Raw genomic sequence first — 14,744 nt, forward strand, 5'->3', positions numbered from 1 at the left:
TGTTTCAGGACCTCTCCTGTCATCCATAAATTTGCAAATATTATTGCCAGTGGTACCAAGATTTCTTCAGCTAATTCCTTCAGTACCTGGGATGAACAGCATCAGGCCCTTCTGACCTGAATTCATTCAAATTGGTCAGAAGATCTCTAACATGTTCTTTATCCCAATCTGCATCCCTTCCCCTTTATTGTCTATAGTAACTTCCGGTCACTTGTTATTTTTTGTAAGAAGACTGAAGCAAAGTAGGCATGTAGCAGCTCTGCCTTCCTAACATCTTCCGTTCCCAGCTCATGTTTTCCATTGAGCAGTGGACCCACACCATTCCTGATCTTCCTTTTTTGTCTGCAGGGATGTTACAACATAAGAAGGAAACTTTCATACTATAACTGTGAGATGTGTTTTCTTATTTCCAGATAAAAGCTAAATATCTCCACATGCAATATATATACTTGTCCCTAATTTCCAAAGAAAACAGTCTGAGAAATGAACTGAGATTCCTCACTGAGGCCAACATGGGATAAACCTGCAGAGGCTAGGGGCAACAATAAAAGAAATTACACAGACCTGAGTGTACATCCCCAAGAATAGGTACACAAATGCCTCTGAAAGCTGTAAATTTGAAGCAACTGGCTTCACTTTTTCTCCAGTGACTGTATTTTCAATTGTAAAATATTTTCTTCAAAATTTACCACTTTACTGTTATTCAGATTAGTTTCAAAAAATTGGCCACACATCTTTAACATTGTTCCTGGAGCTTCATATCACATGCAGAAACTAACAGTGCCAGATGAAGTCTGTATAATTCAGTCAGGATGCTTAGAAAATCAGAAATGACATTTCATTTGATAAACTTCAGCTCTGGTTCAGATGGGTATTTCTCCCTCCCCCCTCTATAATCCTCCTGTGGAGATGGATCATGCAGCTAAAGGTTGGGGAAAAGTGACCGTTAATAGATCAAATGTCATTTGCATGTTTCTACCCTATCGGGCAAAACAGCAGGAGTATGACACGCAATAGACACCACAAGGAATGTGCAGCCCTAGAAATTCACTTTGCTATAATTAGTACATTTCAGTGCTTGATAAACTTCATTTCTTTGATAGAGGAGGACAACACAGAAATGGAGAAAGGAGAATAACCAAACAGAAGACAGTTTGAATCTCTGAAGAATCTATCATTGGCTTAACCGTGCATGGCAACGAGCACCCTTAACTCCCACTGAAGTCAAAGAACATTCTTCATATTACAGGATTAAGCCTACATAGCACTTTTATCCAAGAATCCAACAGTGCTTTACAAAAGGTGGGAAATTATACCCATTTTATAGATGGGCAAATTGCACCATAGAGCTAAATGACTTGGCCAGGATGTCGCATTGAATCAGTGGCAGAGTCTGGAATAGATCTCTAAACATCTACATGGCTATTTTATAACTATGTAATAAACATAAATGACTGCATATTTCTTTACAGTATATATGAGCTGGCTAACAGGGCTGACTCTAGTTGTGGGGAGGAGTTGCCAATCAAAAACGTTTCTGGCACTCCGAACTGCTCTGCTGGCTAAGTGAGAGTTTCTAGTGAACAATATTTTAGAGCAAGTTACTTAATGAGCTATCAGCTGAAAAGTTAAGCTTCTTCCCCCCCATTTGTACCACCATAACTATCTTTCCATCCAATAAACATCCTCTTTAAAGAAAGAAGGGGGGGAGGAATAGCTCAGTGGTTTGAGCATTGGCCTGCTAAACCCAGGGTTGTGAGTTCAATCCTTGAGGGGGCCACTTGGGGATCTGAGGCAAAATCAGTACTTGATCCTGCTAGTGAAGGCAGGGGGCTGGACTTGATGACCTTTCAAGGTCCCTTCCAGTTCTAGGAGATGGGATATCTTTATTAATTATTATATAAAGAGCCCTTAAAAAAAATCCTCCAAACGAACATTTTCAAACAACTTTACTGTATCATAAATGACTAGCTAACCTCTTTGTTAGACTTCTTTCAAAAAGGAAACCCGCTGTACATTTAAATCCTTTCATATATCTGCACTAATTCGCTTCCCTCAATAAAAAGGAGCCCAGAGAGTTCCTTAAAAGATTCAGCTGGAAATACCCAACAATCAACTTTCTGGATTATTTGATGATACTCATGTTAATTTGAATATCTGATCCACAAAAAGAGTAAGTATGTCCTGATTTGCACCAGTTTTCTTGTTCACTTAACTTCCTTCGGCTGTTCAAAGTTCCACAACTGTAACTCACCAGCTTTTTAAAGTTTTCTTCTGTCACCCTAAAATGTGTTTTCTCCTAAAATCCCCGGCAAGTTCACATTTTCTACATACGGCACTTCCTTGTTTTATTGTATAGGAACTACATTTGAGGAAGAAGGGGAATTTTTTGGGGGAGTTTTTAACCATACTATTTCAAGAATTTTCAAAAACTTTTGGTTGAGGAAACGGGTATACTAATTATATTCCTTTTCATCGGATATGTATACAGGAGATTTTATACTGCTCTAGACCTCTCTGACTGAAATAAACCCAGGACTTTTCACCAAGAAGCAGAACTATTCAGAAAGTCACACTGCACTAGGTATCCCAAAACAGAACACACAGGATCAGTTAAAAAAAAAGAGCTAACAAATTATTTAGTCATAAATCATGTAATACAGAATCCAAAGAAACCCCAATCCTGCCATTTTAGTTATCATTTACAAATGTTAAAGGCTAAATATAACATATTGTGTTTTGACAGCACATGTTTTTGCTTGCTTGTGTAAGCATATCCTGTAGGCAGCAGCTACACCTAAATAAATGTTTCAGTCAGACACAGTAAGGTAGTATTCACTTTCAAAAAATATAAGGTGGGATTAAAGTTGTGGCCACCCAATGGTGCCTTCTGCTCTGTTGAAATTCCAAAACACCTACCTCAAAATGTTGGAAAACAAGAAATGCTCTTAGAGATCTCCCCAGATATTCCCCAAGGGAACATTCTTGAAACACTAAAAACACCCACCAACTTAAGAAAATCAGAAAAATGCATAAATAAGGTAACACTTTATTGGTGATATGTTGACTTTACGAAAAGTTGCACCACAACTAACAAATCAGATGTAATGCTCCACAGGGGTACCGAGGGTTGTGAGGTTCCTCACCACCACTTACCCTCAGCATGAGTAAATCTTGTCTGTGCCTGCTGTGGATCAGTTCCCTGAAACCAACAGCCTCTGGCAACACAAGCGCTGCCTTCCAAGCTTCTATGCCTCATTCTCTCTATACAGATAGTGACAGGCACACAGCAACCCCCAAATACTTGGAACATTGCTACAGCATCCAGCCCTTTATCCACTGAACACACTCAGAATGATCAGACCCGCTGGTAAAGGAATGGTACACATCAGCTTGTAAAATTCAACTCAGTACCAGCACTTTGCTTAAAACCACAGCACTCTGATGTATTGAGAATGAAAACAAGAATAAATTTGCTGTCAAAGAACAGAGATTCAAGTAATAGTGAGTAAGAATATTGGAAACAAATGGTTACATATAACCATATAAAGCAAAATCATAACACACTTCCTAAAAATTAAACTTTGACTAACAAGCTACTCACTTGTCTAAAGTTTATCTTACCCAAAGTTCTCCTCAGTGTTTTCAACCAAGGCTGCCTGAAACCCTTTTTTCCTGAAGAAAAATTGCTGTCCTTTTACTTCCTCAGTGAAAGGCGCCCAGCTGTCTTCTCTGCCTCACAAATATAGTCAAGCAAACCTTTAGATAAAGTTCTCTCCCCCCAACTCTTCTTCTCTTCTTGTTGTTAGTTTCGTTCTGAAATTCTGACAATCTTCATTTGCATTTAGTTCAGATTCGTGATAGGAAGACCATTGCGAATGAGACAACACTCAATTTACATATAAACAAATAGATGGATAAATCTCTCATCTGACAGAAATCCTGTTTTTCACCTTTGCCGGTGACCAGTACCAGGATACAGACTTCAAGAACATATTTTCAGTACGTACACAACTCCTTCCACAATATCTGTACATGCACTTCACAATGGAATAATGAACAGTGACACACCAGTTTTCATTTGAGACCTTACATGACATTCTTTGGTGATCTAGAATGCACACACCAGAGTAAGGACATTCCTGTATTCCCGCTACACCTCCTTTGGCAGTTTGCATTAAGAGGTTCTTGGGTCACATCAGCATTCCCCCAATACCTACCTGCTCATACAATGAGGCAGAACTTGTAAGATAGTACCCTTTGGAGGCAACCAATAATTTTACATTATGCCTTCCTGATGAGAATAACCAGCTTGTCTCTTCAGGTACATATACACTGCACTCTTTACTGTGGCGTGTAGAGTACATACAATAAGTGACTCCCTAGCACGAGTGTAAATACCACTACAGAGGGTGAGGCACTGCTTAGGAAGTATAGACAGGCCTGAACCACATGGTATGTATCCAGCACGGCTCTCTACATGCCCAAGCAGTGCCTTCCCAGTCTACAAAGCTATTTTTAGTAGCATAGTGTCCCGCTGCCTCCCTGCTGCTGGAATCTTTCCCTGATGCAAGAAAAGGCTCCAGCACCAGGAAAAGGCTCTGATAGCGGGGAGGCAGCAGGGAAGGGCTCCAGCAGCTTCCCACCGGACACTTTCCCTGCTGCTTCCGCTCAGGCCAGAGCCAAAGCTCCAGCAGCAGGGAGCTGCTGAAGCCTTTCCCCACTGCCTCTTCCCTGCCACAGCCTTTCACTGACACCCATACCTACACCCCGAAGTGTGGATGCAGCCTGCTTTTCACCAATGCATGTAGCTACATGATCCTTATGTGCTACCACCAGTAGTGTGTAGTTTATACATAGCCTATGTTACATCAAAAGAAGTCAAACTTACTGCCCTGCTTTGCTACAGTTTTTAGTTTCTGAACAAATGACAAACTATACTTGAGCTTAAAGCTTTAGGCAAAAATTATACTCTGGGTTTAAAATATATTGCCATAATGAAATACTGAAATTCAAATATTATTAATCATAAATCCATTCAAATGCCATTCCAACATCACTTGCTACAATAAGAAATTACTGTTTAGCTTTTCTTAGTCACAACAGACCTGGTTCCCTCTCTTTCTCAACAGATCAAATATGGAGCGAGAGAGAGAGAGAGAATATATAACTAAATTTAGTTTTGAAGAAGGTTGGCTCAGTCTCTTCGGTAAAGAGCAATTTCTTTAGACACTTCCTAAGGTATATAAAAAAAAAAAAGAACTTCTACACGTATAACTATTTGCAAAGCTATACTAGGTAGGATTCATTTAAAGGATCATCTCTTAGAATCTGTCACAGTTCAGCACAACTACATTTGTATTTCCCCCTCTGGTTCATCCAGGGCACCCACTCTAGCTGTCTAGTTCCCCAGCAGTTGCCTCTTGTGGGTGGAGTCTCGCATCTCTCTGATCTTTCTGCCAATACTGTGATATTTCCAGCAAAAGACAAGCTGGCTAAGAAGGCTTCTTTGGTCTTCTCTTCAGAGATGACACACAATCTAATTGCAACAGTTATAAGTTACCACACAGCTTTTTCTAAGCAAGCACACTTTATTCTTCAAGTAAAAGCATTACAGAGAAAACATTAAAAAACAAGAACTACACACATGCTAATAAACTTACCAGAGATCACCCAAACATGGACTCTGGCAGGTGAGCAGTCCAAAAACCCACAAGAACCCTCACATGACACTCAGAGTCACTCATTTATCCAGTTTGGGCCTTTGAAGAGACTGTGAATAGATAATCAGCCAGACAATGGTTTTCTGCTCAAGGCACAGCTTCAAAAGGATGGATTCGAACCCCAAGTGTTTCCTAGGAGATTCACTTCACACATATTGTCCCCAAAAGTCCTTTGACGCTCATACATAAAACTCCACAGTAGCACATTTGTATGTTTAATACAAGTTCCCAAAAACAACTAACCACGATTCAACAAGGTTTAACTTAATTCCATTAGTTTTGTCCTAGAAATTGGAGGATATTGTCATATCTGTACTGAAGCTACTTGTATGCAATACAAGTAATACTGCATCCTCTTTCACACGCTCCTCTAACATTCTCCTAGGTAACAGAAGTTCTGGTGGGTTTGTTCAGGAAGGATCCATTTCTGAAAGTGAAGTTCCTTTCCTGTATCACCAGTTCCTGAAGCCTCAGTTTATCCTTAAACTGGGATTCAGATCGGTCTTCAGCTTCTTGGAATATCAAAATAAAGTTTGTGTTCCATCACATAACAGTATGCAAATCATTTTACATTGTTTCTTTGGTCCCAATAGAATATTCAGTCAGCATTAACATGTTCATTGTCCTTCCACATAAAACAAAAAAACCAACATGATCTAGTAAGTATTTCACAAAAAAGGCCACACTTTTTTTTTTTTTTTGGACAGCATTTGGATTTTTTTTGCTGGGAAAGGGAGTTGGTGGAAAACACGAAGATGCAAAACACAGCCATTCAAAAAAAAGATCCAACGGAAGTACAGAAAAGTATAGCTGTACTTAAAAATAAATCATAATATGTTCTCAGTTTAACGGATAATACTTCAATCTTGTTTGCTTAAAACAAACAGTAATCCCTGCTCCTTTTAATACTTAAGCTTCACTACTTTTTGTAGTATCCTGGTTTAATGGCTGATTTTGACCTTATCACATTACAAATGCTACTGCTTAAGACTATGCAAGAAAGCTGTTTTAATGAGGTACTTCAAGTGAGAATGCACTGGACCTAGAACAAGTTAGGATAGATCAAATGGAAGAGTACATCAGTTGCAGATTCCTCTTCCCCCCTCCTTTTCTAATTTGCATATGGGATTTCCATCTGCTTCAAAATATCCCACTACTTCATATACGAAAAAAAAATTGTTGTAAAAGTTACAACTGCTATTTCATGGTGCAGCTCACCTTTCCTGAGATCTTTCTATGTGCTTTGAGACCTACAAATGAAAAGTGGTAAGACTCGGTGGTGGTGTACTTTGTGCTACAACTGTTGAGAAATAGCAGAAACACAGCAACCTTGCAATCCTTCTAAGCAGTTATTTTGTTATTACTTGCCAGTTGCACAGATTTGATCTTGCTTAAACAAATAATATTTTGATACAAACTGGTCAGACTGCGTAAGCTTAGAGAACTCTGTTCTCCTCCAAAGATGAATGCTGAACAACCAGAATTCCCTCTCAGATACTAATGCCGCTTTGGTTTAATATTATGTAGTTAGAGGAGAAAGTCACTACCAAAATGAATTAACAAGAGTGACCTACATGAAAGACAGTACAGCCTCAAGAATTCACTTTCAAATCAGAACACAAAACATTCAACTTTGAAGACCTGCCACATCCATCCTCTGGCACAGTGGGGGAAAAAACTGTATAAACAACAGTCACACTTCTTCATACACAGATTACAACTCAACAGAAATACCGAATTACTAAACAAACCTCATTGAACTGCAGAAGGGCTTTTATTAACAAAGGTACTTTTCCACACATTGGGCTTGTCTACATTTCAAATGCTACAGCAGCACAGCTACACTTCAGTGTAGACACTACTTATGACGACGTGAGGGGGTTCTCCCATTGGCATAGATAATCCACCTCCCTGAGAAGTGGTAGCTAGGACAATGGAATAACTCTTCTGTTGACCTGGTGCTGTCTACAGTGGGGGTTAGGTAGGCTTAACTACGTTACTCGGGGGTGGATTTTTCACACCCAAGTGATGTAGTTGGGTCGACCTAACTTTTTTGCATGGACCAGGCCTTTTGTTTCATAGCCCAGCCCACCAAATGCAGTAGACTGAGGAGTGCAAGATTATTCTTATTTCCTAAACATGGACCCTGAACTCTTTGGCAAAGTTTTTCCATAAACAGGAGCCCTTACTTTAGGCTCCCAGATAAGTGGCCTGATTTTCAGAAGTTCTGAGCATCCAACACTTCCTATGAAAGTCAATGAGAGATGCCGGGTGCCCAGCACACTTGAAAATAAGCTTCTTTATTTAGATGCCGAATATAGATTTAGGCAACTAACTTTAGGCTTCTATTTCTAAAAAAATCTTGGGCTCTATGTCCAGATGCTCAGATATTATGGTGATGTTGGCCACATAATTACCTAGATATATTGAAAGATATCGATAAGCAGAGACTCATAGCTGGTCAAAAACAAGTATAAGAGCTTGCAAACAATGTTTTGAAATATTTTACTTTTTTTTGGAAATTTTTCAAAGTTTTGACCAGCTCTGAGAGACGATCATATCACATACTTGAATTTAAAAAAACAGAGAATTTAACAAGTTCACATGCTTTAACTTTTGTTAATGGCTCCCTTTACTACATACAAAAGATACCATGAAAATCAAAGAGAAAGCAGCAAAAGTTCTGAGAAGTGGAATTGTCTTTCCCCACTACACATGAACCCATCCACTGAAAAATATGACATCATGGGCATTTCCTTCCCCATAATCAGAACAAACTCAAGTGTATACTGATAAACATCCTCTTCTTATTAAAATACTGTGCAGTTTTCTAGCCAAAGATTTGAATACTTGCCAAAAAAATTGCTTTGTTGAACTGGAAGATTTTACTTTAAAGTTGATGATCATTGCATAATATGACACTAATGGATGGTGATGTCGATATCAGAGAGAACTTGAAAAATTTTACCAAAATCAATGTGAGAAGAGATTTTAAAAACCTCAAGGAGGCCAAACTGGCACTACTGGCAAAAATCTGGGGTCTCATACGGATTTAAGAAGGCTGGTAAATAAAGCTCAGTTTTCACAGTTACTTTAAATACATTTCTGATTATTATCAATTCCACAACAAAAATGTCAAGGTGGAGTTACAGTTGAAACTCCATTAGTCATTTAGAGCAACACACATTAGAAATGCTGTAATTATCCCAAAACTAAGCATTATAAGCCCAGGAAATTCAGAGTTAAGATTAACTTTAAAATAAATCCAAACATGTTAAGGTATGGAGATACTCAGCTGGGGGCTCCAAACCACCTTAACTCTGTGTTTGTAGTGACATCATGTGAGAAAACAGACAAAATGTTTGTCTTTAAACATAAAATTAATCTAATCTGGGGCCCTGAACACTAAAATGCCTTCATTTTAATCATCATGTTATTGCTTGGTATCACTACAGGGCAGAGTTAAGGTTGTTAGGATGCCCTATCTGTGCATTTTCCATTACTTTAAAAGAAACCCAAACATGTTAAGGTAAGGTTAACTCTAAATTTCAAGCTTTATAAACCCAGAGTTTAGGGACAGTTACAATATCCATATGATGAATTTTACTTTAAGGAAGTGTACTTTGTGAATTGCCCTTTCTTAATTATTAAATTTCATACATGAACAGTAAACAAGAAACCCAATGAAAAAGTTATCATAATATTTTTCTAATCATTTGAAAATATGAGGTATCAACTTTAATTATTTTTTTATTTCACACTTTTGTGGCCAGACTACACAGTATGCTGTATCTACTTTACCCCACCTTAGAACACCACAAAAAGGCACCACTATATTGGCTAGTTGAACTGGGTTTACGGTTGCTTCGCATTGCGGCTGGAGTGTATGTTATAATTTTACCCTTCCTTCCGCCCTGTCAAATCCCTGAGTGCACTTCTTGCCCTTGCCTTATCAGTATCCCCCTTCCTCCTGTCCCCAACATACCTGTACATTCCCGCACCAGATTTCCCCCCTCCTTCCTGCACACTTCCCCATGCACAAGGTTTCCCCATCTTAGACTCCCTGGTGAGCAGATCTGTTGTCATGGGAATGCTTTTTTTAAAACTGAAATATTTAGGATAAGTGGTAATTATTGCTGCTATTTTTCTTAACTGAAAGTTATGATGACAGAGACTTGTGCATAAAATCTTTGAATTTCTCCAAAGAACTGCCTACTTTCATAGTGCCAGCCATCACCCCTACAATAATCAAGGGCTGCCCTTAGGTAGGATGTCCTCTTTCAAAATAACCCCCACTTCCCATTGTTTATAAATAGAGTAAAACCACCCTGCCCTAAGGAAAGGTCATGGCCTCCCATGCTGCTGGAAGTAGGAGAAGAGCAATATAAAATTCAGGTGAATGAAAATCTTTGCTAAGAACAGCCTGTGGCCTCGATCTCATCTGAACAGTGGGAAAAGGTGGCCATTTTGAAAGAGGAAAATTAATGAAATTTGCTTAAGTAGAACATTCTTCTTAACTGAAAGCTTCTTCTTCAGCAGAGACTGAAAAAGATTATGAAAAAGTGACCATTAATCCTAAAAAACACTTCAACCACGAGAGAGAGTTTTAACTACAAGGGAAATATGAAGAGGGGTACTAAATTTCTTAAAGGACCTATTTTTAGAATAATGTTTACTTCATATTTACTTGTAAATTCCCAGAAATTTCATTCTCAACTCAGAGAATAAAGCAATATAATTTTGTAGAAAATACACTCTTTATACATAAATCAGGGATTCAACCTTTTTGTTAAATTCAAAGCTCAATCTTATTTATGCAGCTGGAGCCCAGCACCTCCTTAATATGCATCCATTCCATTATATATTTGCTGAAGTAACATTAAACAAACAGAAGCCTCAGTTTGGATAATTATTTAGATTATTCAAATGCAATTCCGAAAGCTTATGTTGTGCCCTAATAGAGGATAGCTTACCTTGCATTTTGGACATTTCTGAGCATTTCTTTGCCCATGTTCAATCTCACTGGCCCAGTGACGCAACAGCTTGTCTCCCTTTTTGTATTCTTTACAGTTAACACCTTCATGCCAGGGAGAGTGGCACTTAAAACACCAGACAAATTGGCAAGTTGGACACTGGATCTGCATAAACAAAAGTGAAACAAGAAAATACCAGACAAATTCGCAAGTTGGGCATTGAATGTCTGTGGAAAAATCACCACCACTATTATAAACACCTTTATAATTAATTTTAATTAAGATCTCAATTTCATATGACAGCTAAGGTCAAACAAACCTAAAAGACTGATAATCTTTAAAAAAGTATACAAGAAAGTACCAATTTAATTTATAATTCTATATGTAAGAAACTATATTAAGAAAACGTTAAAGCTTCACAATTAATTACTCAAGATCAGAAGATGTCAAAGGCCCCAATCCTTAAACAGGGGCTTAACTTTAAGCACATGAGCAATCCCACTGAATTCAATGGAATTATTCAAATGCTAAGTGTTTTGTTAGATTGGGCTAAAGTTAGTGTTGAATGCACAATTCTGCACTCTGCCCTTTTGTGAATAAGCAGTTTGGTACAAACCTTCGTTATCTGATAGATAATGTGTTTTCAGGTAATATCATAGCTTTTTCTACAAACTTTAATACAATTTAAATGCTTTAAATTAGATGTGTAACATTTAGTATTTTTCCTTCACTATTCTGATTCGCACAATGGTGCATTCACATTTTAAAGATTTACAAGACCGCATTTTCAATACCCTGTACCTAGTGTAGTAATTTACATCTGCACAGAGCAAATAGTTTTTGTACTGAGGTAGTACCTAGAGGCCCCAGACCTATTGTGCTAGGCCCTGTACAAACACAAAGGTCTGGTCTGCACAAAGTTGCACCTGTTTAATGTGAGCTAGGATTCTAAATCAATTTAACTAAACCATTGCAACTTGGTATTCTGACAAAGGTTTATCTCGCCCCTATAAGTTTACAGAGGCAAGTTCAACTAATTCAATCAGATTTAAATGTATACAACAGTGTACCCAAGGGGTAACACAACCACTCTAAAATGTGTGTGTAGACCAGCCCCCCCAAAAAAGCCCTGAAGGGCTTACACTGTCTTCCTACTGCTCTCATTTAATGGTGTTTTCATCCACTTTGCACAGGTACAAATGAAAACCACAAAGCAAAGAGGTAGAGAATCAGTGCCAGAATTCTGATGCAGGTTCTCCTCTGTAAACTATGAATTTTAGTATTTTAGGCTGCCATGCATTACATACTCTCTCTCTAACAAGTACAGCCTTCCTTATGTGCAATTCAAAGGATGAGACAGTTAACTTTGCTCTTAAGTTAGATGGCCTATATGATACCACAATATGAAGTAACTTAAATTTTGCTTTCTGTAGGTTGTGTAAATGTCATTTACTTAGTACTTTCAACACAATATTTTCCAGTCTTTGAACTCAGTAGTGCTACACAGTACTACAAGATGCTGCATATACACATACAGCATTGTAAAAACAAAATATATTGCACTTGACAAGAGGTAGGTGATCATGTAATTAAAGGACTATTGTAGTCTTCAAGGAAGGCAGCACAAAGATTGTGGAAAAGAGTTAATATATTAATAGGAATGTTTCCATGATTATTTAGGAAAAAAATGAAAGCTTGTTTGCATTTAAGTACTTCTCTGCAGCATTTGTAATTCAAATATTGCAGATTGTGACAGGTTTCAGAGTAGCAGCCGTGTTAGTCTGTATCCGCAAAAAGAACAGGAGTACTTGTGGCACCTTAGAGACTAACAAATTTATTTGAGCATAAGCTTTCGTGCGTGACAGTGCATCAGAACATGAAAGTCAAACTGACTGATCTTCAATGTCCAAGATAAATACAAAAAGTAAATAAAAGCAGAAGAGTATATTTAAAAAAAATTCTGCTAGGAATTTGATGTGCTATAAGTAACTAAATTTTTGTTTCTTTAACCTCCTGGCCCTAGGTAAAATTTCTAAAGTACTTACATGACAGAGGAGCTTAAGTCCCATTTTTCAAAGAGACTTTGGCACTTAGTTATGGTATCGCTACACTTAAAACACTAGTGACACAGCTGCACTGCTCTGATGCTTCAATGTAGACTCACTGCAGAAACGGGAGGGGTTCTACTATCACTGTAGTTAATTGACCTCCCGGAGAGGTAGTAGCTAGCGCAATGGAAATCTATCATCCTCGTGCTGTCTACAATGGTGGTTAGGTTGGCATAGCTATGTCTCAGAGGGGTGTGGATTTTTCACATCCCTCAGAGATGTAACTATGCCGATGTACGTTTTCATTGTAGACCAGCCCTCGGTCTCACTGAAAGTCAATGGATCTTTGGTTCTTCTGTCACTTAGGCACTTTTGATGATGATAATGTAATGCATAATGGAGATAGTAATGCCATAGTGATAAGATTAGAACTGAATGTAAAATTGGGTTTTTTTGGTTCAGTGAATAGTGGACTTTCCAACCTGGAACTTGTGTTTTATGTTGTAAAATAAATCTAGTTAAGTTTCTAAACAAAAACACAAAACATTTTGTTTAGAAAATATAAAAAAACAACACAGTTACTAACCTTCCGTAACTGTTTTTCTTCAAGATGTGTTGCTCATATCCATTTCATGCTAGGTGCGCATAGGTCAGCCCCCACAGAGGGGAAAAATCTCCAGGAACTGTGCACGTGGTATGCACACACCTAGCATAGAATCGACATGAGCAAGCACTCAAAGAAGAGCAGAATACCAAAACCACATTTTTCAGCAAATAAATGGTCTGAAAAATTTCACTGAGCTCTAAATAAGACCCCTTTAAAAATAACATTAAATATCCCTATGGGAAAAGTAATACCATATAAGACTGTTTCTGCAAGTACAGAAGCAACTCCAAACAGTCACTTCCAACCCTGTCATTTCATGATTCATCTTTGACAACCCACTTAGAGAGCACTTCCTGCCCTAAAATATTACAAAATTTTAAGAGTCAGGTGAAACCCTATCATATTTATTTGAAAGCTTGTGAAATACATTCTCCAGAGTTACAACTTCATAGACTAGCCAGGTCGTGAACATAGGTATGCAGGGATACAAATATGTCCTATTTTAAAAAGGGACGACAAAATTGACAGGCCCCTGTATCTCCCCTATGTTGAAAGTTGCATTTAAAGATTACATTAATCCTTCCCCTTCCAGCTATGCTCATCTCTTCCCAATAGAAACATTCCCCGGATAAAATTCTACAAAATTAAAAACATTGATGCCTCTGCTGGGTTTCTTGTTGGAGTCAGTCTCATGGTGCCTGGTTTTTAAACAAGCATGCATACTTCCTATTGCTCTGCCTGTCAGAAGCATTCCTGTCACCAGACTGCTTTTTAAAGATATGGAAGCTGTTCAAAGAGCTTGCAGAGTAGGATGCTTATTATTTCCACGAAAGCTTATGCTCTAATAAATTTGTTAGTCTCTAAGGTGCCACAAGTACTCCTGTTCTTTTTGCGGATACAGACTAACACGGCTGCTACTCTGAAACCTATTATTTTCAGTATCCTACCTTCTCCGAAGACTGATATAGGTTTGCATACATCCCTAGAGGTCAACACACAGAGCTTGTAGCTTTAATTACTGGTCTACCAGCCTAGACAATGTCCTCCAAACTTGTTTTAAAGTCCTTAAAAACTTTCACTTATCACTGCTAATAGAAGTAGTAACCTATGCTGAGCTGGTATTCTACAGTAGATAATGACACATTGTGCTACATTTGTGATTTTTCAGTTTGTGATCTCCACTCCAAAATGAATATGTAGCCATAGTTACCTCTTCTAAAAACTGAAGACCTTCAGCAGTTGTAATAGTTATAAGGCCTTCCAAGGTTGACCAACTGCTGCCGAGTGTTTCTCAGTCTATCTGTAATGCAGTAACTTGTAACCCCCCTAACCAATCAATTCCAAAATTTAAAGGAAACATTCTAGCCACCAGTGACCAGAACTCTATTGATTC

General features: G+C 38.2%; 1 protein-coding gene across 1 annotated transcript in view; it reads right to left on the bottom strand.

The window, feature by feature from the left end:
* The window catches only part of RNF217 (ring finger protein 217), an 80,142-nt gene that overhangs the window by 25,884 nt on the left and 39,514 nt on the right, over positions 1–14,744 (bottom strand). The window contains exon 3 of the mRNA XM_029911054.1: positions 10,697–10,861. Within this exon, the coding sequence (XP_029766914.1) occupies positions 10,697–10,861 (165 nt within the window). The remainder of the gene's footprint in view (positions 1–10,696; positions 10,862–14,744) is intronic.

This window comes from Terrapene carolina, unplaced genomic scaffold, assembly GCF_002925995.2.
Source record: "Terrapene carolina triunguis isolate 2854851 unplaced genomic scaffold, T_m_triunguis-2.0 Scaffold85, whole genome shotgun sequence".
Lineage (NCBI taxonomy): Eukaryota > Metazoa > Chordata > Testudines > Emydidae > Terrapene > Terrapene triunguis.